The following is a 25,191-nucleotide window of genomic DNA, read 5'->3' as shown; positions in this document are numbered from 1 at the left end:
TCACGTATCTTGCCAAATATTATCATCAGTTGGTGTTTATGTAAAATAGAAATTATTATATTACATAAAAAAGAAAAATATATAATCCAGTCTGTTCAAGTTCACTTTAAGAAAAGAAAAAAAAAACCTGATAATGTCCAGGCAGAAAATTACCAGCACCTTTTTCTGTTAAGTTTACAGACATTTCCTTCAGTCCTAAAGCATGAACACAATGCAATGCGTAATTCAGATATGGGTAAAACGCCTGTGAAAAATCATAATGGAAAATTAATTCTTTTACATTGGCCCTTATTTTTACAGATTTTTCTTAGAATGTTGCAGTTTCTGTTTATATTTTCAGTGTTCTCTTCAGGCAAAGTCCGTCAGTGTTTTATTGCATTTTCCCCTGAAATTTCAGTGGAATTTTCTGTATAGTGCTGCATTTGTCATCGTTTCAGAAACTTGCTGCCTGAACGAAGTTATTACCATGCTACTTTTTGGTCCTATTTTCTTAGTGTTAGTCAGTTTGTGCACACATCCAGTAATATGAGCAGAAGGTGGAATGCATCGGTTCTGTAAGCAGATATGGAATTATCAGTTTAGAGCAGATCAGCAGTGCTGTAGATGTCTTTCAGCTGTAATGATTCTAGCTATATTAAGCACTCTGAATGTCCATTCATAACATGCCATCGGATCGTACAGCAGGACCCTGCATACATCAGTCAAATAATTACTGTAAGTGCACCGCAGACATGAGCCGTGACGTATGGACACCGGGGTTTTATTTCTCTGTTTTTTTCTCTTCTTGCTGAAGTGCTGCATTATAATGCCACTGCACACAAAGGAAAGTGTTGCACGTTTGACATGTTTCTGTAATTATTGTTGGAGCTTTTTTTCATAATTGATGACGGTTAAAAATAGATGGTAGAATGGCTGTCTTGGTTTGCTCAGTATCCCCTGCATGGGCAGAAAGCTTACTGGTGCAGAAACGAACCAACTTTAAATTGAACCAGAGTGTTGAAAGGAGCTACAGTCGTGCTTTGTGAGTATTTTTCTTCCACCTGACATGCTCTCTTCTACAAAAGCATTTTACCGTACATTTCACTCTGAGCTCAGGCCTTCTAAAGAAATCCAAGGCCTGTTGTGAATGTTAGATTTCTACATCCACCTTTGTAAAAGAATAAGACCACATGAATGCGTGCTAATGGAATGTAACCACTGACGCAAACAGCTTTTCAGGAGAACATGCTGGAGGCACAGACACTGATCCTTCAGTCAACCACGCATTAAATAAGACCCTGATTAAGGTCATTAAAGGTTTGATTTACAATTATCAATCTGATCAACTTAAACCTTATGTAACTGGAAATCGAATTTTTATTTTCTTTGAAATATAAGATATGAAAACATAACTCTCAGAGCATGAAAACTTCTTCAGCAGTATAAAAAGAGGATTTAATATAACTTACCAACATGAAACTCGTACCATAACCATAATCTTTTTTTTGACATACATTGTAAAAAGTTATTATTTGATTGTTTTATGAGAAAGTACTATTTCCGTCTTTATACTTCAAAATGCTGTTTAATTCAATGTGTTACTTGCAATTTTTTTGTAATTATTTGTGAAATTAACTAGCATTTTATGAGTTAAAATGGCTTCTACGCAAAAATATTTTCATTGTAGCAATAAAGGATTAAACGACGTTGTTAATATTTTGATGATTTTAATGATATTTTTTATTTTGACATTGAATTTCTAAAGATCATTAGGGACATCAGGCAAGTCGTGATTTTAATATTTTTATAGATATTTTAAAGTTGGTAAGTTCGATTTTTTTCTATTGATTTAAATTTATAATTCAACAATGTTCACATGAGCTGTTTTTATATTAAAAATTATTTTTGTTGACAATATATATTTTAATTTGTTGTTATTAGTTAATTAGTTTAATATAATAAAATTATGATTTGAGATATTTTTTTATTGGTATTCTTTGTTAATGTTAGTAAAATGTTCATGTTAGTTCAAAGTACCGTACCTAATATGAACAAATACAACTTTTGATTTTAATAATGTATTTAATAATGTAAGTAAATGTTGAGATTAACATGTATTTTTCATTGTTAGTTCATGTTAACTATGTTGTTTACAAATGGAATCTTATTTTAAAGGATTATCAAATTGAATATTGTACTATGTGTTCATTAAAATATATATTTGACATAACAGAAACTTAAATGTTTAGAATTGTATTTTTTTTTCATAGTAAGCAGACACAGAGAGAGGAGTGTACTGTATGTGTTCTTGTTCATAACGTGGGGGAAGTGCTGAAGTGCTGTGCTAAAGCGCAGGTGGTTTCAGATATGAGTAACTCGAGTGTTAGCTTTCCTGAGTGTTCATGAAAATGAACTCTCTCTCATGCTCATAAATGTACTCATATTGCCCCAGAAAATGCTCCATCCACAAAATAATGTCATAAAAGCCAGAAAGTACAATAGGATGGAACCTGAATAGTTTGTTTGCCTTTTTAAATACAGTAGTAGACATTAAAATACTCTATTTAAGGATCACAGTGCAGTTCCCAAAATACTATTTAATTTGAATTTGAATTATTCCATGGTCTGTCTGAATACTGGATTCTGATTGGCTGGCAGGTATGCATTAAAACCGTTTAATACTCAGGTAGTTCCTAGTCAGTTTAATCACTGTACTATATTAATGCACTGCTTTAATTGATGCACACACACACACACACACACACACACACACACAGACACACACACACACACACACACATTCATACACCCACACACACAAAATAGGCAAAAAAAAAAAAAAAAAAAAAAAAAATTTAAAATTTTAATATAGATTTTTCTTTTGTTTTTTATATAAAATCACTTTAGTAAATTTAATTTGATGCGAAAACCAAAATAGGACGTCTCATCTTTGACCCTAGTATAAAAGAAATATGAAACCCACCGCATTCACACCACAATTGCGTTTTCTGAACTCATCAGTAGGAGCTTTCCAGTAGGATTTGAGGGCAGCATCACAGCTGCTTTCTGTCCGTCTGTCCTTGTTTTTGTGTGTTAGGCGGATCTGAGCTCTTTGATGGGTCTTTATGGGGACAGACTTGCTCTGATGTGGCTCAAATTGGTCACACTTCACTTCCAAACCTGTTTATTTCCTCCTGGGCCCAACGAGCAGCGCAAGATGTTAATTGCAGGTCTCTGGTGTTGATTGCTTAGCTTGTCAGCTACAGTTTCCTGTAAAATGTGTTTGGGCTGATCTGTCTGGGCCGCTCCTGTTGACACCATTATGCATAATTACACACTGTTTGTCTGAAGCACTTTATGCTTTAGGGTGTCTGTTGTGCAATGCCACACATTTCCACTTTAATATTTCTGTATGTTTCAATAATCAAGCACAGACCACAGCAGAGGTCAATATGGCATCAAAATGGACACTATTATTTTCTTAATGCACATTCCTGGCCTCTCTGTGTAAGATGTGTTTTTTTTGTGTTTTATTTTAAATATATTGGAAGGTTTTTTTTAATTTTTTTTTCATTAAAATATAGTGAGTTTTTCAAACTTGATATCATGAATATTACATAATTCTATTCTGGTCTGTTAAATTCCCAATCAATAATATTTAATCAAGGCCTGACATGCATTGTTCCCCTCAGAAATATCAAATGACTGAAGTAAAATTAGTTGCTAATGATGTTTCATGTTTCACTTCAATCCCATTAAATGGAAATCCAGTTATTCTACTACAACAATTCTTCAAGTGTCATAAATTGAAATCCTATCACAATAATACCATGCTTTTCTTTTCTTTTCTTTTCTTTTATTTTATTTTATTTTATTTTATTTTATCAAAATTTTTTTTTTTTATTTTATTTTTTTTTTTTTATTTTATTTTATTTTATTTTATTTTCTTTTTTTATTTTTTTTTATTTTAACAAAATCCTGCCATTATATAAAACATTGTTTTAGGTACTCTTTTCTTTTCTTTTCTTTTATTTATTTTATTTTTTTTTTTTTTATTTAATTATATTTTTTATTTTATTATTTATTTTATGTTTTTAGGTACATTATTTCTTGGTTCCCTCATAAATGTCAAATAACTGGAGTAAAAGGAGATTAAAAAATCACTCCCAATAAAAGGAAAATGAATATGTGTGTGTGTGTGTGTGTGAAAGTGTCTTGTTAGTGAGCTGTGGAAGGAAAGAGGCGTTCCCCAGCCTGCACTGATTCTCCTGCATTATTCTTCAGGGTTTTGGCCTATTTTACACTCTGCTAGAGCTTCACGAGAGCAGGCCTGGTTGGCCTGAATGCTTCTGTTTGAAAGGATATGGGGTAAATGTGACAGGAACACATGGCTGTCTGCATCATGTTTGGAGGGGGCCGTTAATGACGTTCGCACCACTGTGGCGCACAGGCGGGATGCAGTGCTGTGCTACTTCCTGTGTCTGCCTGTTCTGAAACACTTCACAGTGTGCTGGGCATGAGTGCCATTGTGCTACCAACTGTTCCGCTGGGTGAATATTATATTTATTGTTATATATCTACTGTAGTTATACTATGGTTTTCTTTCGCATACATGTTTAGTACCTGTTATGGTAATTCCATGTCATTTTTTTATTTTTATTTTTTGTATTGAAATCATACCACAATAATACAATGGTTTTTAGATAATTTATTTTATTTCATTTAATTTAATTTTTATTCTCTTTATTCTTTCATTTTAAGTCCAACCATAAAAATGTCATACCATGTTTGGTACATGTACTATGGTAGTAGACAATTTTATTCTTAATACAATTTATTTATTTTTTTATTTATTTTTTTTTTAAATTTTTTTTTAGTTGTTTTTTTTTGTTGTTTTTTTATTTTATGTTTTTTTTTTTTCTTTTTTTTTTTTTTCAATCATACCATGAGAATACAGTGCTGTTCAGTACATTTGGTGCTATTACACTACCTACCTTATTTATTTCCATTCATTCATTCATTCATTTGTAAGTATACTGTGATAATAACATTGTTTTTGATGCATGTATTCTTACAATTACCATGGTGTGTGAATATGATAATCATTTAGTACATGATTACAGTATATATTAATCCCAGGGTATCACCGTCGAGTACCATCACTGTATTCACAGTAGTTTGCTTCAGCTTAGAAAGGCTTAAAGTGGAGTAGAGCATCTCTGTTTCTGAGATCGTTCAGTGTGTCCATCAACAGAAAGACTTTTAGTGTAGTCTGTTTGGATGTTGACATTTTTTGGACATGTTCATGCTGTGTATGTTTAAAGCTATTGCATGTTCCAATTTATTATTTTGCAAAGCAGACAGAATTAGATTTACAAAGATAATCGCCCTTGTCTTTAAAAAAAAAAAAAAAAAAGGACGAGCGAGGGGAAAAAAGCACAAATTCGTGATTTGTTTGGTTAGAGAGTGCTGTTTTGTTCTGGCACACAGTTAGACCAGATTAAATAAAAATCCTCTAACAGGCCACGGCCGGAATCTCCACCAATCAGCATTGAGCTGAAGCATGTAATGCTGCCCCTGTCCCAGAGAAACAACTCCACCTCTGCTCACAGGTCATCCGCTACAACCTGTTTCAGCCCTGCCCTGGGCTCTGGGCCCCCAGCATGCCTTGCGCCTGCTTATAAGTCTGTGGGTGCTGTGATGTCACTGACATCAGAGAGAAGGGCGTTCGTGGAATTCTTCAACACATTTTAGTCAATGGGTTTTACACAACTGTCAGTGAGGGAAGATTTGATCTGGCTGAAAACAACGTCGTGATATCAGAACCGAGAGGATTCTAATGCTACTGAAAGGATTGAGGCTGTTAGTGGACTGTATTTCTGTTTTCTTCACTTGCTTGCAGTGGATTTTTGTAGTATCAGTTTGTGTGGCCTCATTTCAGGAAGGTTGTGACTGACGAGGGAAGGTGTGTATTTCAATTCTCTCTTTTCTTTCGTTTAGAGGTAGCCAGTGGTACCATAGTATAGTACCACCACAGTACTTTTGTTATCATGCTGGATAATCTGTGTTGGTGAGCTTTGTGGAGCTTTCTCCCAGTATTACACACTAAACAACAGATAACATGGGTGAAAATCACATGTAACTGGGTCAGTTCGCAATGACACTTCCTCTAACCCTCCCTTCCTCTATCTGCACAGCTTTCACACTCAGACTCTTGGTTAGCTGCAGTGCTAGTCATGATAAGGATAAAAAAATTGTAGTAGGTTAGTGTGCAGATAGGAATAATGCTGTGTAATGTGTGACCTGTGTCTGTCCATCTACTTACTGCCCAGCTGTGCTGTTAGTGCTTTGGATGGAGCAGGTGATGTTAGCGATTAAATGAGCATCTTTATTTCATAAACTGCTGTGTGATATTATGCATTAGCCTGCTAGGTGGGTGTGTGCGAGTGTTCATAGAAGTGATGAATAAAATAAGTGAATGGAAGGCGAATGGAATAATGAGGATATAAATAACATACTTCAGATACGATGTAAGTGTATGTAACTACTTCTCAGGTTAAGGAAAAGTGTAGTAGGACAGTATGACACTATATGGGGAAGTCGTGGCCTAGTGGTTAGAGAGATTGACTCCTAACCCTAAGGTTGTGGGTTCGAGTCTGGGGCCGGCAATACCCCACGACTGAGGTGCCCTTGAGCAAGGCACCGAACCACTAACTGCTCCCGAGGTGCCGCAGCATAAATGGCTGCCCACTGCTCCGGGTGTGTGTTCACGGTGTGTGTGTGTTCACTGCTGTGTATGTGCACTTTGGATGGGTTAAATGCAGAGCACAAATTCTGAGTATGGGTCACCATAGTTGGCTGTATGTCACATCACTTTTTTCACTTTATATGTAAGCAAATTTGTGATATCTTAATATATCAGTGTTAACTAAGTATCATTGAGATATTGTTATTGTTTTTCTTAATTTTTTTTTTGTATTTTCTGTTTTCATTATTTTATATATATATATATATAATGTGTGTGTGTATATGTGTATGTATGTATATATGCATGTATGTGTATATATATATATATATATATATATATATATATATGTATGTATGTATATACGTATGTATGTGTATATATATATATATATGTATATGTGTGTGTGTGTGTGTGTGTATATATATGTGTGTGTGTGTGTGTGTGTGTAGCTAATCTGACTTACCTGGTTGGAATTTGTGATAATGACTAATGCTGGCTGTATATTGTCATGAATATTAGCTTTCTACAGTACATTTCAAAACACACGTTCCTATTCCTCACACACGATCCTAAACACAAACAGCCGTCTGCTGCACTTGATTTGTGAATGGTGCACGACTTGTCAGGCTGCTGTTGAATAATGCAACAGGAACACGGCGGCCATAGTAAAACCCCTGAGCAGAGCCCAGGGGACGCGGGAGAGACCATCATTAATCAGTCAGTACATGTACACGCTCAAAAACAGCTCACAGATCGCTCCAGATCCTTGAACAGCACACTAAAGATCACAGCACCCTGCAGAAATACAGATAGCTGTTGTTGAACTCTGGTGTTCTTGTCGCTAGCAAGTACACTAGCTTCATATCCAGGTCATAAAAACATTCAGTATGTTCAATGTGGTATTTGATGTGATTCGATATTTGCATCACAAAGCCTGTTTCAGAGCTCAGGAAACCTAAATTTCTCAGTTTCATTTCTAGTATCAATTCTCCTAAAATTCCTACTGAGAAATAAATAAAAAAAATGTATAATTATAGTCATACAATAATAGTTTAGAACTGTAGAAAAAAAATGAATGTGGATAGTATAGCTCCGATTATTTGAGAATATGAGATATCTGAGTTCACGATGAGACTTTGTTCATGTAATTTAATTTGAAATAAAAAACTGAGACATGTTTGAGTGCATACTCTGTATGCATGTGCTGTACATGTGGAAGAATTGACAATAAAGCAGACTTGACTTGAGTGCATATTGAGACTTTTCTCAGATTATTTGATGAGAAAAGTTTAATTTCATACTAAGACTTTGCTCAGATTTGCACAAACCCTGCTAAACACAGATAAATTCTGTGAAGTCATATGGACACGGATCACAAACACTCAGAGATAGAGGAGCAGTGGATGGATTGTATCTTTTCAAGGCTCTAAACTTTACCCTTCTGTATAGATGCAGTTTTTCATCCAGCATATCTCAAGAGTCAAAGATTCTTATTCCCTCTGAAGATGAAACTCATATGCCGGGGACACTGGTGTCATTTGACTTTTCCGACACACACAGCCAGCACTGTTGTAACCACATTAGCGGCAGGTTATTTTTTGTAAAACAGCATTTGTTTTAAAATGAGATGTTGCTTGTTTTTAAAAGAAATTGCTGCGAGCCGCTGTTTTATTACAGGATTTTGATACTGATTTTGAAAGATTGAATATTGTTGGTAGTCTATGTAATGATTTTAATGCCAGTGTGAAAGCTTGTTTACAAACCATTTTTCTAATATAATCCAAAGTATTACAAGAAACAGCATACTGAACTAGAAAAAAAAAGTAGGATGGGACTTAATTTATCCATCAGGAATTGATTGAATATTGAAAATATATGGTCTTTTTAAAGGTGTATTAAAAAAAAAATTGAACTAGAATTTGTGGATCAATCATTAATTGATGCATAATAAGTCTAGAAATATATGAGTCAGTTTATACAAGATTGACCCATGCCTTTTTGCTTAAAAGCGAAGACCCAATTCTATGCATGTTCTGCAAGACCCTGCTTTCCATTCAACAATTCTTTTTGGACTGTCCTGGTATTAAGTAGAAAACTTTTTTATGAAGTGCGCTCACTCAGGGACTTGTTTAGTAAGATTTTACCTTAAAAATATTTTAGATTTTTTTTCTATCATATATTAATAAAATAAAAAAACCTAACTATATATAATATAGCTATAGCTATATATAATATAATATATATAACTATATATAATAACTAAAACTAAAACGGAAATAAAAGTTAATAGAAACAATAAGTCCAGAAAGTCCACTCAGGAAAGACTTAGTACAGTCGGCAACATAAAATATGAATATGCGTAATGCTCGAGCCTTTATGTAAAAAGGGTGCATTTGTCCAATGATTCACACTCGTTTAGGAATGTATAGTGTGAAACATCAGTGTGTGAATAACCAGGGTTAATTGTTAAAAGGATAGTTCACCCCCCCCACCCCCCAAAAAAAATTCTTTATCATTATTTACTCATCTTCATGTTCTTCTAAACCTGTATGAGTTTTTTTTTTTCTTCTGTTCAACACGAAAGAAAGAAGATATTTTGAAGAATGTTGGTTAACCAAATTGTTTCTGGTAGTCATTGACTTCCATAGTATTTTCCCCCTATTATGATAGTCAATGGCTACCAGCAACTGTTTGGTTAGCAACTTTCTTCAAAATATCTACTTTTGTGTTCAACAGAAGAAAGAAGTTTGTACAGGTTGGGGCAACTTAAAGGTGAGAAAATAATAACAAAATGTTCATTTTTGGTTGAACTATCCCTTTAACCCTGGGGAAAGTATGAGCAGGTTAAAACATTAAACAAGATACCAGGATTTTGGATGACCATGGATTAACCATTTCAAGTGTGAAAAGCCCTTAGGTCAATTTTATTTGTCGTTGTGTTCCAATATATGTCTGCAATTCCTATAGCAATGTTTGCTCTCTTTTTCTGACAGGAAAAGAAGCCCATCAGCAACCAGGGATCCAAACCAAAAATACGACCAAAGGGAGGAGAAGGCAGAGCGTTCGCAGTATGCCCCAGGGGCGGGCGGCATGCCACGATCGCCGTCTGACTACGGAGCCGGAGACCGCCAGTGGCGGGGAGGCTACGGCCGCTCCTACGAGGATGCGGAGGTAGCGAGGAATGCGTACCGCGCTCGACGGGGCGGCTGGCACTCTCAGGAAGAGTATCCACCTGAACCCGGCTTCCTGCCTGATGGCCCGCCTCTCAGTGAGCACGAGCTTCAACGGCAACGGCAGGAGGAGTACCAGAACCGCTACCGCAGTGACCCTAACCTGGCCCGCTACCCAGTCAAACCACAACCTTACGAGGAACAGATGCGCATGCATGCAGAGGTTTCGCGATTCAGGCATGAACGGCGCCACAGCGATGTCTCCCTGGCATACACAGAGATGGAGGAGCCCTTGGGGCCCCTGGGGGATCCCCACTACTCACCAGGTCCTGGACACACCCACTGGAGGTCCAACCACAGTCCACCCGGCATGGACTCCCTCCACAGGCAGCAGCACCTGGATCCCGTTTCGGCTGTAAGGAAGAATAAACGAGAAAAGATGGATAGCATGTTGCGGAACGACTCACTCAGTTCCGACCAATCTGAGTCCGTCAGGCCGCCGCCGCCCAAACCTCACAAGACCAAGAGGGGCGGCAAAATGAGGCAGGTGTCCCTGAGCAGCTCAGAGGAGGAACTGGCCACTACGCCGGAGTACACCAGCTGTGAGGACGTGGAGATCGAGAGTGAGTCTGTGAGCGAGAAAGGTAATGCAGCTTTTTATAATTTATGTATGTATGTACACTACCATTCAAAAGTTTGGGGTCGGTAAGATTTTTTTTACGTTTTTGAAAGAAGTCTTTATGCTCACAAAGGCTGTGTTTGTTTGATTAAAAACAGTAAAAACAGTAATGTTGTGACATATTGCAATTTAAAATGACTAATTTCTATTTGATTTCTAATATATTTTAAAATGAGTGCTGTCAAACGATTAATCGCGATTAATCGTATCCAAAATAAAAGTTTTTGTTTACATAATATATGTACGTGTACTGCGTTTATTTATTATGTATATATAAATACACACACACACACATTCAGTATATATTTTGAAAGTATTTACATGTATATATTTATATTATTATATTTTATATTATATATAAATATATTTAATATATAAACAACATATTTTTCTTAAATATATACATGCATGTGTTTGTATTTATACATACATAATAAATATACACATTACACGCTCATATATTATGTAAACAAAAACTTATTTATTAATCGCGATTAATCATTTGACAGCACTATTTAAAATGTAATTTATTTCTGTGATGGCAAAGGCAAATTTTCAGCATCATTACTCCAGTCCTCAGTGTCACATGATCCTTGAGGAATAATTCAGATATGCTAAAGAAACATGTATTATTATTATAAATGTTGAAAACAGTTGTGCATTTTTTTTTATTATTATTATTTTTTTAATAATTAGAAAGAACAGCATTTATTTGTAATGTAAATCTTTTGCAACATTATTTGTATTTACTGTCACTTTTGGTCTTCAAATGAATGCATCCTTGCTGAATAAAAATATTAATATAAAAAACAAGTCATTTAAATAAATCTTACTGACCCCATATGTTTGAACTGTGGTGCAATCAGTTTAAAGCTGTTGCTAATATTGTTGCTAAGTTTTATTTACATGGAAGTAACTACTGTAGATTATGAAAACTTTTAGAATAATTTTTCATATGCTGATAACCTCTGATTGATGCTGATGTTTCACAGTGTGTGTGAATGGCCTGTGTTGTGTGAGCGATTAGCGAGAGTTTGAGCAGATACCTGTGTGTGTTTCTTGGAGTGATTGTGCGTGTCTGACAGTGAAACTGTAGATTAACAGGCTTCATGCTACTCACTATTTAAAGAAATTCAACTACATTTAAATTAAAAAAAAAAAAAAAAACATTAAAGTTGAAAACTTAATGCTGAACTGCTCTGTTTATCTAATTATGTAGCTATAAAAAAATGAATTAGAATGAATTAGATAGCCACACAGTTTAGGTTTTTGAATGGTTTTTGATTATTTCCACAGCCGTTTAACATTTAAAAATACTTGTTAGTTACTCTCCAACACTGGTGTGCTACTTTTGTATATTTGTGTGTGTGTGTGTGTGTGTGTGTGTGTGTGTGTGTGTGTGTTGTGTTCTCTCGGTTATTCTCCAGTGACGGATATTGCTGGGTCTTGGTTCCCTCAGATCAGATGTAATGGGCTGTGTTACATAACATAGAAGAGGGATAGAGTGGGAAAGAGAGAGACAGAGGAAAGAGAGAAAATGCGATGAAGAGAGATGAGATGATTCTGTATTCTGAAAACATGACCAGCTGAATACTACTCACTTTATCTCAATAAATGCCCTTTTATCACATTATCTGTTCTTTACGCAATAAAATAATCATGGACGACAAATACTTGTAATATTTAAATATCATCCCAAAAAAAATAAATAAATAAATAAACCTAATTAAAAATTATATTATTTTTATTATGTTATGTTATGTAACGTTATGTTATTTTATGTAGCCAGGATATATATATTATTTCAATTGTGAAATATTTCTACATCATGGCACTATTTGTTAAAGTGCATTCATGTTATGCTAATTTAAATTAAGGTGAAATATGGTGAAATGTGATGCTTTTTTTAACAGTGAAAAAAAAAAGAAAAGAAAAAATTAAATGCACCTTAATGTATTTGAACATATATTTTTTATCATACCTACATGTCATGCTAACATATTGGAAATAACTGAGTATCTCAGGCACTTTATTTACTGTGTAAACAACAAACAGTAAGGTTTTTGAACAGAGTTGCATGAATGGGTCCAGATGATGGAGGCGGGATAGAGAACTGGAGAGAGAAGAACTCCGTCCGAGCCACTTATATAAGCATCCCGAGGACAAAACCCAGCGTACAGTTCTACATTATTGATGTTCTGCTTTTCCAGGTTTCACAGTCACACTTATAACCAGAGGAGAGGAGTAATGCTCTCTCTGAAGGTCAGGTGAATTTTAGGGAGGAGGAGAGAGCACATCAGGCCAGATAAGACTGCCTTTCCCGTCAGCTCTATCACACATGAGAGCCGAGCGCAGTGGAGATATGGCACAGGGATAGTAGCGTTTCTGCATGATTACAACCAGACGATCAGTCTTTCTACACGATTTCATCATTGTATTATTGGTTCAGCTTCTTATTTAAATACACACATTTTTTTCATGGTGTGGGTAATTTTATTTATTTATTATTTATTTATTGTAATGTAATGTTAAAATACTTCTATACCAGTTTTAATGTGCTAGTTCAGACAACTACAAGTAGGTTGATTTCCATGAAAAGTGTAACTTTTTTTCTGTTTGTTTGATTGGTCTGGAATAGCAGCAGTGGTCAGCCAATGGTGTAAATTTGGGGTGGGGCTACCTGTTTGTCTGACCAATAGCAGATGGACAGAGTAATTTGTAATTTTGTTTGGTGACACTAGTGGTTTAAAATTTGGCATGCAACGAAATCTAAAGTGATTATTATTATTGATTATTTCAGATTTTCCTATGATAGTCTAAATGTTTTGCTCATTGCTGCTGGACTCTACCAAACTCACATTACTGACACAAACATATTGAAATATGAATATATTTCTGCGCCACTAGTGGCATCTGATGGATTTTCACATAAATACACAACCATTCAAAAGTTTGGGTCGGTTATTTATTTATTTTTGAAAGAAATTAATGCTTTTATTCAGCAAGGATACAGTAAATTTACAGTAAATACATTTATAATATTACAAGAAAAAAATTACTTTTTCAAATAAATGCAGTTCTTTTGAATTTTCTATTAAATAATACTGAAAAAAAAAAAATATATATATATATATATATTTAGCAGCACAAAAAAACCCCACAAATGTCAGGGCATGTCAAAACTTCTCCAGGGCCCCAAACCCCCTCAGACCCCAGAGGTTTAGAATAGAAAACAGTTTCTTTAAATTGTACTACTATTTCACAATATTACTGTTTTTATTGCATTTTCAATCAAATAAATAGAGTTTTGGTGAGCATACAACACTTTTTTTTTAAAAAACATTTTTGAAAAATCTTACTGACCTTTTGACCTCTTTTGAATGGTGGTGTAAATCTTCATGACTACTGCATATTCAGACATACTTTTAATTGGATGTACTGCTTTTTGCATACTATACAGTATAAAAATTCAGATGCAGTGAGAGCAGGGTTTGGAAATTGTCACAGGGTTACAACCCTCCAGTGTAGTATATTAAACTGGGTAGAAAATAATTTAAAAATTGGGGGGAAAAAAAGCTTAATAAAATACTGCATTAAACACAGTATCCAAAACTTGGATGTCACTTTTGACATCTGATGTCTTTGGACACTGGTACAGATCGACTTTAGCCATGAACTGGTTGTTCTTTGTTTTGTTAGAGCAGACTAGCAGACAGTTTATACTTCGTGCTTCCTGTTCTGAATGAAGGTTTTGACGTTATTTGTTTTGCCGTCTGACTGTCTGAAGATCAGATGTAATGAGGTGAAAGCAGGTTACCATGGCATCCGCTTGGCTGCAGGCCTGTTTTCGGATCGGAATAAGCCACTGTGATTGGCTCTAGGCTCGCTCTGCACTCAGACCTGCTCTCAAAGCAGCCAAAAAACATTGTGAGATTCATGGCGAATTATGTAATGGTCAAAAGCATGCGTGATTAGAAAACATTTGGGGTGGTGCTTTACCAGATGACACATTACAAATATAATTGCAGTCAGCTATATGCATCTTATTTATGTCTTGTGCTCGTTAAACTGTCAGCTGAAACAACCAGTTTCTTCATGAAAAGGGACGGCCTGCGCTAAAGCTTTGTAGAAACGTTGATGTACAGTGGGAGACCCTCGTGTGATTTAGTGTAGTGTTCTTTCTCTCCTTTATTGATCAGCAGATGTGTAGACAGAACAGGAGAAAAGGTTTGAAAGAGTCCATCTCTGTGTCCACAGGGTTACATTCATACATAATGTACACTGTGTTCTTAGCAGACACTTACTATGTCTAAGTGAGTGGTAATTAAAGAGAGATCTGCACGTCTCATCAACTGTAAACATAGCAATATATTACCCATCATGTCATGTACATGCATTTTCACATTTTTGTGAAACTGAATGCGAGTTCTGCTTTGTCAAGTTTTTCAACTTTTTCAACTTGTCCGCTGGTTAAAATGATCTAACTGGCTAGCATGGATGTGGTTTTGTTGAAATCGCAAGAATTACTGATAGTCTTAATAGCACTGAAAATATACAATTTTCCAGCATTTCTGAATGTATTTTTCTCTCTCTCTTTTTTTAATTTTTTTGCTTAATTATATCATATCGTATCATATCATATCTTGTATACACATGTATGTGTGTGTATCTATCTATATGTCATCTGTTGTGGGTGTAGTAAAATGATAATATTCATTATTATGTGAAAAAGAGAATTGTATTTTTTTAGTAAAAAATTATAAATATTAACTATTTTTATATTAAAATTGTTTAATATTAATAATTTATTTGAATGTAAATAATTAAAAAACTTAAAATGAGAAATGTAAATAAAGCACATTTAAATTCATAATTGTTTGAAATGTACACTGTAAAAAAAAAATCTGTAAAATTTACGGTAAAAAAACAGCCGAAATTTTACTGTAAAAAATACGGTAGAAACATTTTAGGATTTACGGTTTTAACTTAAATTTACAGTTAAATACTGTAATTTCATTAACTGATAAAATGTTAATATACTAAGCTACTGAAGTACTGAAATTTGTTTTGTATTTTTATAATACACTGATAACCAACAAATGCAGGTGGTGATGAGAAAGTCACACAATGAACCAAAGCCCATCACAAGAAGCTTTTAAATAATAATTATAGAATGTGCACAGTGTCATTCACACAGACACTTAACACCATCATGGTGAGACACATGAAACTGAAATAATGCAATAAACATTCATTAAACAACATTAGGTGTAACACACAACCCTAATGTACAAAATGATAAGAAAAAACTGAGAAGAATCATGGTTATTTCAACCAAAAAACATCAAATTTGAATGTAACGCAGGGAATTCTGGGAATGTCAATTTACGGTTATTAACTGTAAATTATACTATATATAATATACTTTTGTATAATTACATGTAATGTCCAATACAGTTTTTCACCGAATATAGTAGGGGAATTTACCGTAAACAATTTAACAGATTTTTACTGTAGCATTTTGACAGTTTTTACCGTTAAATTCACAGTAATTTTTTTACAGTGTATACTGTATATTTTTTTCTGTCTTGGGTTGACTAAAAATTTTGACGTAATAGAGAGCCTGGTATGCATACAGTACATTCATCATGAATTTCCCATTTTTCATGTCATGCCAAGGGGAACCAATCACATCGCATCTTCAGTTTTAGTCAAAGCTGTCCTATAAGAAACCTTCACGGAGACAAATATCAATACTCATTTTATGAATGTACGCCATGTCACTCTCTCTGTTCTCCTGTCCCCTTCACTTGTAGTAAAAACAGCATCAATAATTAATGATCCAATTAATAGTTTACACTGGGTTTTTATTGAGTTGTCAGAGTGATGGAGAGCCATGTGCTAGCGGCCTGGGAGCTGTGCTCAGGCCTGAATCAGCACTTCCGCCTTCTGCCGAGAACGAGAAAGCGAGAGAGAAATAGATCCCAGAACGTAGCCGCTAAGACCACTGTGCTCTCGCTTTAACAACAGAGAGAGAGAGAGAGACAGCAGCAGGGCTCCAGGAGAATAGCATTGTGTAGCTACTGTTTTTGTTTTGTACCAGCTTAATTAGGCCACTTTCGTCATTGAGATAAATGGAAAAAACATGGCCTAATTTACCTGCTTTCACCCTATAGTTCACCCAAAAATGAACATTCGGTCATAATTTACTCAGTGTCATTCCAAACCTGTATGAATTTCTTTCTTCTATTAAACACAAAAGAAGATATTTTGAAGAATGTACTTAACCAAACAGTAGCTGGTAGCCCCTGACTTCCATATTATTATTATTTTTCAATACTATGGAGGTCAATGACTACCAGCAACTGTTTGTTTTTATTGTATGGTTTTAATGATGATAAAACTATGAAATGGTAATACTAATTGTTTGGGACTTTTTATCCTGGTTTATCGTCAAAACCTGTAACTGGTACATTAAAAATTAGAAACATAAATATCAGACATTCTTCAAAATAACTTCTTTTGTGCTAAACAGACGAACAAAACTTTCAGGTACAGGTTTAGAACAAATTGAGGGTTGAGTTAATTATGTGAGATCTGCACTTTAGAAAAATCTGCACTTTAGAAAATATATATATATTTAATTTACTTTTTTTTCCCCCTGTGTTTTTTGCCATGCATAGCATCTATTATACTCTATGACTTTCTCAAGGACCAAAGCATTCAGTGGATGTCTGTGAGTACTACAGGAGTAGCTTTAGGCTTCTTCCCAAATTACCCCTTTATTCTTGTGTGCTCTAATTCCCATAAGTCTGCTGTTCTCTGTCATTATCACCAGCACTGGTGTTTTGAAGTTTAATGTAATGAGTCCCATGTTTAGATCAGCTGCTGCATGATTGGTCGCTCTGTTCATCTGATGTTTAAGGCATGTCTAGCTGTTCCATAGGTTGAGCGCTAGCATGTCTGATGTTAAATATTGCATGGTATTATATTTACTTTTGCATTTACTGTTTTGTTAAATAAAATAAAGCTAAAATAAAATAGAGATGTTAGATGAGAAACGTAAAAAAAAAAAAATTAAAATGTTGACTAACTGAAAATAAGTTGAAATGCTAAAACTAAAGCTGAAATATTTATATATATATATATATAAAGTTCTACATTTTCCAAATGAAAAAAAATATAAGAGTAAAAAAAAACTAATAAAAATGATGAAAGCACATAACAAAATGACTAAAAATTAAACCAAATGAAAACAGAAAATATAAAAATGATAAAATATCAAAATATTAATAAACTATAATGATATGTAAAAAAAAAACAAAAAAACAAAAATATCTGTTTTTAATTTTTAGATATAAGCTGATAAGCGCTTATAGACAAGATCTAATCAAGCCATATATGATGATGTGTTCGGATGATGTCATGTTTGATCTGATCAAGCCCTATGTTATAGACTTTATGTAGCTCCGCCCCTTTTCAGCATTGTGTGTGTTGTCTTCTGGCTTGTATTTCCACAGCGTAAAGATAAGGTCGTGTGAATTTATGAATTAAATGTTCATTCAAAAACGCAGCTGTTTACTGACATTTATTGCAGCCGCTTTAAACGTTACAAATGTTCCTGATAATTTTCATTAAGTCTACAACAAGTTAATCTACTTCAACAGCGATGCTATAGATATTAGAGCTACCGCAAAAAGCCGAAGTTCAAAGACAAAATTCCAAAGCTGGCTGTGCGCTTGTTTCCTTAGTGCATAAGGTCTATATTTAAGGTTGCTTTTTTTTTTTTTTTTTTTTGTATCCGATTGTGATGTCATAGCTCTCCAATTGTAGTAACACAGTTTAACAAAGTTAAAATGCACTGACTGCATTTTAAACTGAAGCCAAGTCAGGCAACTCCAACATTGTGTGTGTGTTTTTCTTCAAGTTAAGTGTATTAGAGCCTAGTCCCAAAATCTTTTCAGATCTTATTAGTCAGACAGAGAAGATAGTGACTTCAGCCAAGTTTCTTTGAGCACTGCAAACGTTTGACCCCTTCTATAGTTTTGTTGCAGTTAGCAGGGACAGGTCTTTTTTATCTTGCCTAAATTGTCATAGTTAGGCTGCATAAATACGGTTATGAGCGTATCAAACAATGTACAGGAAGTGTGAGTGTAAGTATGAGTGTGACTGACACATTTAACAGTATGAGAGTGAATTAAGTGTCTCTTTTCCCCACATGTCTCTGTTTCCTTTGTCCTCACAAACTACCTCTGCTGTATGTGTGTGCTGTGATTGTGTATGTGGCACTCGCAGGAGATTTGGATGGCCACTGGTGGGATCATACAACGTGGCATAGCAGCGATGCTTCCTCCATGTCTTTGGTGAGACATGCGGAGCCTAATGTCCCACCTCTTTCTCTCTCTTCCTGGCTCTTCTCTCTCTGTCTTTTTCTCCCTCTCTCTGTCACTCTTTGTCATTCCATGGTTCTTTTGATTTATTTTCAATTCTGCATGTTTTTTTTTTCTTTCTGTTTTTATCCCATGTCTATAGGGGACAGTCAAAGGGGAAAAAGACAAACTTTTGAGCAGTCACACACCTTATCTGAGGGCCAAAAGAAAATGGTACGCTTTGGGGGCCACTCTTTGGAAGAAGATGCTGAGTGGTGTGAACCCCAGGTTAAAGACTCGGGGGTTGATACATGCAGTAGCACTACCCTAAACGAGGAGCATAGCCATAGTGAGAAGGTACTGGGACTTCTCTAGCCTGCATTGGTTTGATTTCATTTGATCTTGTTTTGTTTGAACTTTTCATTTACTTCATTTTGTTCCATTTTCACATGATGTTTTAATGCCGATGATATTAGGTGAGATCTTCTTTTTGGATGTTGCAGGGATAGTTCACCCAAAATGAAAATTCTGCCATCATTTATTTCTATTTGTGTAGTTCCAAACCCATATGACTTTCTTTTTTCCTCTGTGGAGTACAAAAAAAAGAGATATTTTGAAGATGTCCAAGCTGCTATTTTCCATAAAATAAAAGCATACAGTGACCAAGAGCTGTCAAGCTCCAAAAAGGAAAATGTTCTGTACGACTTGAATGCAAAATTTCAGATCTTCTAAAACTACAGTGCCACTGAAAAGTTTGTGGTCACTAAGCATTTTTTTTTTATTAATACTTCTATTCAGTAAGGACTCATTAAATTGATCAAAAGTGACAGTAAAGACATTTACAATGTTGCAAAAGATTTTAATCTCCAATGAATGCTGTTCTTTTCAATGTGTTTATCAAAGAATTCTGAAAAAATGTAACATGGTTTCAGCAGAAAATTTAATGTTTTCAACATTGATAATGATAAGAAATGTTTCTTGAGCAGCATATTAACAGCTATTTTAAATTGTAATAATAATACTGTTTTCACTCTCTTTTTTATCAAATAAATGCAGTCAACTTTTTAGAAACTTTTGAACAATACTATATATGACTGATTTCTGTGTGAAACTGACTGATATTTAAGTTACATTCACATTTTTCCTCCTTTAAATGTGGCTCACAAAAACCAATGCTGTTCAGCATCTTCAGTGTCAAAATATGCTTTCATTGTGAGCTGCATAAAAATTTTCCTTTTGTGTTCCATGAAAGAAAGTCATACGGCATTGGAACTTCATGAACAATTTTGCTTGAACTATCCCTTTTTTTAAGTAAAAAAAAAAGTTTTCCTGTTTTACATTTCTGTTCTTCTGTGGCTGTAGCTGGAGAGCCTCTTTCTTGCTCTGTTATCTTTGCTTCTTTGCCGTAGTTGATATAGCAGCGAATCACTCCATCATGTGACTGTGTGTTTTGTCATGGCACTTAGAGAATGTGGGTTCCCCCGTCAGATGCATGCCCTCTCAGCCTTGTGTCTTATCGTCGTGTTAGTGGCCCCGTCAGCCGCGGTAGGGCCCCAGACCCCCTCACTGGTTTGAATCCTCACTCCTTACCCCCCTCTCCCACCACACACACTCCAGGAGACTTGCTCCGAAACACACACGCTCACTCGCTCCGAGATGGCCAGCTAGGATTCGTTTTGCCACAAAGTTTGTTTTTCTTTTTTCCCTTTTCACTGTCATATTCCTTTGCTCTCCATGTTATGGATCACTGGTTTCCACCGTTTGTGTTCGTGAGCCTTTCCATGCTGTTCTCCTCGCTTTCAGTTTGAACATTGTCTGTTTCTTCTTCTATTATTCAAGCTTGTGTTTGCTGGATGTGGTGTTGGGGTTCGGCTGTGGTGATAGAGGCGGGATCTGTCCGCCATTGGGGGGTTTTTCTCTGCATGTGATGGGTGCATGTCACTCCCAGCAAGAAGATCACACAAACTCTACACCACCTATAAGCTCTTTAGCTAAAAGAAAAAAGAAAAAGATATTTATGAAGCATTTATAAATGTTCTGGATTAAGTACATGTTAAGCTCTCCTAACCTACAATAGAAAATAATTTTGGCCATTTTGTAAAAACACACAAACATTCAAAATTTTGGGGTCAGTAAAAAGAGTTTTTAAAGCAATTAATATTTTTTAATTTTCAGTGCAGTTACTTTAGATTTTAATAACGTTTCACAGAATTACTGTATTTTTGATCAAATAAATGCAGCCTCGGTGAGTCAAAAACATTCAAAAAACTTTACAGACCCCAAACCTGTACGTATAAATGACTTCTGCATGAAAGGAAATGCAAATTTATGGGGCATGGCATTACAACAATACTATTTATGAATTATAACCACTTTAAACATTATATAGTGTATGTGTTCACTGTGATAGAATTACTAACTTAATGTGCAAGTCCCTGGTGGTTTTATTTTTTTATTTGTTTTTATCTTTTTTGCATTAAAATTTAAAACCACTTTTGCAGTATACTGTATGTGTGAAGATTAAGGGATGTGATTTGTGTATTTTAACGACTCAAACTGTGTCCACAGGAGTAATGCCAGAAACATGTAAGCAGAACTTGAAGCAGAATCTCACCAATAAAATGGCAACCTTATAGCTCAGAAAACAGCCAATTTGTATGAAATAAGTAATATAAGCACTTTAGCAAAAATGCAAGCTTCACATTTCTGCTTTTAAACCATCTGGAATGCCTTGCCCCATAGACCTCCATTATATTTTTCTATTATAAGCAGTTTTTTTATGTTTTACCAACCGAGGGACGATTCAATATTTTTTTTTTTTTTTTTCGTGGTAGCTGACAGCATGTCATAGATTTTGTCCATATAGCTTAACTTGTATTGAACCCAGATCACTCCTATAAATCTTTCTCCGATTTCATATCTGAAATCGAGCATTTATGTATTGTATTATAATAGAGACATTCATTAAATGTAAAAAATAAAAATAAAACAAATAATGTATTTTTAGAAGCATTTAAAGACAGGTTTTCTGCAGCTTAATCATTAAATATCAAAAAATAAAAATTCTGACACTTACTCACCCTCAAGATTTGAGAGCACAAGAATTTCAGCTTCCAATAATGAATGACATTTCAGTTGGTTCCTCATGCTACGCTATCCCATCACTTCAGAAGTCACTTGCACATGGACCATTTTGCTCTCTAGTTTCCAGTTCGACCATTTGACATTGGAGAAACTCATATCGGTCAACTGCTACTTACTATCCTCTTTGGTTGTATGGAAAACATCTCCTTATGCAATCCACGGAAACAGAAAATTATTTAGGTTTTGTTTTGTGTTAGGGTGAGTAAATGATGACAGAATTTTCATTTTGGGGGAGCTAATCCCTTAATCCTCTAGGAAACATTATTTGATTTGTCCCAGACGTGTGGCTTGCTCCCATGAAACACCTGCAATCACAACAGAGTTTGTGCAATAAATCAGATGAAATTCATCTCAGCCGTCCCCGCACCAGCTCTGGCAGCTTTCTGTGTGTTCTGAAATGATGTTTGTTGTGGTTTCGACCTGACAGCACCCGGTCACATGGCAGCCCTCCAAAGATGGAGATCGACTCATTGGCAGGATTTTGCTCAACAAGCGCATGAAGGACGGCAGCGTTCCCCGCGACTCTGGAGCTCTTCTGGGACTGAAAGTGAGTCACTTGGCCACCTGTGTGGAAATGCTCTATATGTGATTTTGATATCCTACGTGGTTGTGTAGTTAATTTTTAAGGAGAGTTCTTGCTTTAAAAAAAAAAATCATCCAAAAATTAGAATTTGCTGAAATTTGAAAATATGTAGATGAGCTTGTTTCTTCACCAGAACAGATTTGGAGAAATTTAGTATTACATCACTTGCTCAGCATGTATCCTCTGCAGTGAATGGGTGCCGTCAGTCTAAACAGCTGTTAGAAACATCACAAAAATCCATGTGTAATCCACATGACTCCAGTCCTTCAATTAATGTCTTCTGAAGCAAAAAGCTGAAAAAAAAGGAGCTAATATAAGAGTCCAACCAAAAGGAAAATGTGCAGATCAAGCACTGTTTACAATATATATATAATTTTTATTTTGGGTGAACTATTCCATTTATGTTGATTACTACAGATAAATAATTTCCTACCATTGTTAAAAACCAGAAATATTAATTGTGGGTCTTCTAGAGAAATTAAACATGGCCATGTATTTTTAAGGTTGAGTATATTTTATTAATTTTGTAGAATTTTTAAAAATCACTATTTTTTATAAATTGATGAAATTTTTTTTAATTTATATTTATACTTAATTTTTAATTATATTTTATGTTGTTTGATTTGATTTATACTAAATATACTCTTAAAAATAAAGGTTTCAAAGGGTTTATGTTTTTCTTTTCCCTTATTTGGAGCAATACAATTTTTGGTTCCTCAAATAACTTTTCAGGGAACAGTTATTAAAAGAACATTCTTATCTGAAGATTATTTTTCTATTATAAAGGACCTTTGTAATAAAAAGGTTCTATGGATGTTAAAGGTTCTTCATGGAACCATAAATGCCAATAAAGTACCTTTATTTTTAAGAGCGAATGCTTATTACTTTTAACAAATGTGTACTGAGAAAGTCTAAAAGGTTCATTGAAATTTATTATTGACATTTAAAGAGCGACAAAACATGGTTACAGTAAAGCTCTTACAGTGGACGTAAACAAGGGCTGTGCGCTTCCAGGGTTTAAAAGCAGAAATGCAAAGCTTGTGTTTGTTGTTAAAGCACTTACATGGATTGTTCAGCAGAGTAGAGAGAAACAGAGAATCATTACTGATAACTAACTTTCTGAATGGCTGACTGTGTGTCAGCTCAGTGCTACCGTGTGCATTATATCCGTTACCCCAGCAGCAGTTTGTCAAAGAGACACACACACACACTCACAATCGCCCTCGGCTCCATGCCACTCATTATGTAAAGCCATCTTTATCCTGGAGGCAGCTAGTAATCTTCTTTGTATGTTTGCATTGGGCTGCCATTAGTGGGGATTTGATTTGTATGATGCTCACAGACTGATTGGTCATGTGGTTTATGGAACAGACCTCCAGGCCTTTTCCAACAGTCAGCTCTTTCAAAAGCGTGGACAGAAATAACATACACACCCTCGAACTTGTGTAACTTGTGCAGTTTATTTCGAAACAGATTTTTCTCTCTGAACTCTAGTTTCATAAAACTATAAGAACTATTAAATATTTTCACATAAAATTGAGTTTATGTAGCTTACCTAAACATTAACAACATGAAACCTTCATTATAGAGTCATGAAACCTACAATACCAGTGATATTTCATTAGGATTTCTTGGTAAAAATGTTGGGGCAAAAGCAAAACCTAATATACTATAGTTTCAACATCACTAGATCATTATCTAAACATTTTTTTTTTTTTTTTGTCTTTTGCAGGTGGTTGGGGGAAAGATGACAGAGTCTGGGCGACTTTGTGCATTCATCACCAAAGTGAGGAAAGGGAGTTTAGCGGATACAGTTGGGCATCTCAGACCAGGTACATGCTATGTTTCAGTATTTGATGTATTGTTAGAGACAAAGCTGAATTTTCAACAGCCATTACTTTAGTTTTCAGTTTTGTGTTGATTGTTTATTTATAATTCTTTTTTTATGTTTTGCTTGTTTATTTGGATTTCTTATTATTATTATTAATGTTGATTAACAGCTTAAGATTCTTGTGGAAACCATGATACTTTTTTAAAGATTCTTTGAGAAATACAATAGGCCCAAAAGCAAATCATCCTTTTTTTTTAACTATGCAAGCTTTAATGCTGCTTTACTGTCACTTTTGACCAATTTAATACATCTTTGCTGAATAAAAAGAAAATCTTACTGACCCCAAACTTCTACTTAGTGGACTATTAGTCTGACAGTTTGTTACTGTATTCAATCTGGTAATGAATACTAGCATGAGTGTTTGATTTGCAGAGTTTTGCAGTGATTTTCTTGTTTCATAGGTGACCAGGTCCTAGAGTGGAACGGCCGACAGTTGCAAGGAGCCACATTTAAAGAAGTTTACAATATCATTTTAGAATCAAAGCCAGAGCCTCAGGTGGAACTAGTGGTCTCACGACCCATTGGGTACGACATCCTCTACAGTGTTCTTCAGTGTGACATGAAACTGGTCTTCATGTGAACGTAACAGGAATTACATTTACAAACATTCAATTACACTGTGAATACA

General features: G+C 34.9%; 1 protein-coding gene across 17 annotated transcripts in view; it reads left to right on the top strand.

Moving 5' to 3' along the window:
* The window catches only part of LOC109087787 (regulating synaptic membrane exocytosis protein 2-like), a 150,135-nt gene that overhangs the window by 50,001 nt on the left and 74,943 nt on the right, over nt 1-25,191 (top strand). For 9 of the 17 annotated variants that reach the window (XM_042773102.1, XM_042773098.1, XM_042773101.1 and 6 more), the window contains 5 exons: nt 9,721-10,541; nt 18,872-18,939; nt 22,517-22,636; nt 24,405-24,504; nt 24,965-25,088. In XM_042773102.1, coding sequence (XP_042629036.1) covers nt 9,721-10,541; nt 18,872-18,939; nt 22,517-22,636; nt 24,405-24,504; nt 24,965-25,088 — 1,233 coding nt within the window. Of the gene's footprint in view, nt 1-9,720; nt 10,542-18,871; nt 18,940-19,108; nt 19,303-22,516; nt 22,637-24,404; nt 24,505-24,964; nt 25,089-25,191 lie in introns of all 17 variants that reach the window. The other 8 variants (XM_042773095.1, XM_042773090.1, XM_042773089.1 and 5 more) reach the window with 1 other exon arrangement.

This window comes from Cyprinus carpio, chromosome A16 (assembly GCF_018340385.1).
Source record: "Cyprinus carpio isolate SPL01 chromosome A16, ASM1834038v1, whole genome shotgun sequence".
Lineage (NCBI taxonomy): Eukaryota > Metazoa > Chordata > Actinopteri > Cypriniformes > Cyprinidae > Cyprinus > Cyprinus carpio.
The sequence above is the reverse complement of the archived record's forward strand: the minus strand, read 5'-3'. Positions and strand labels throughout refer to the sequence as shown.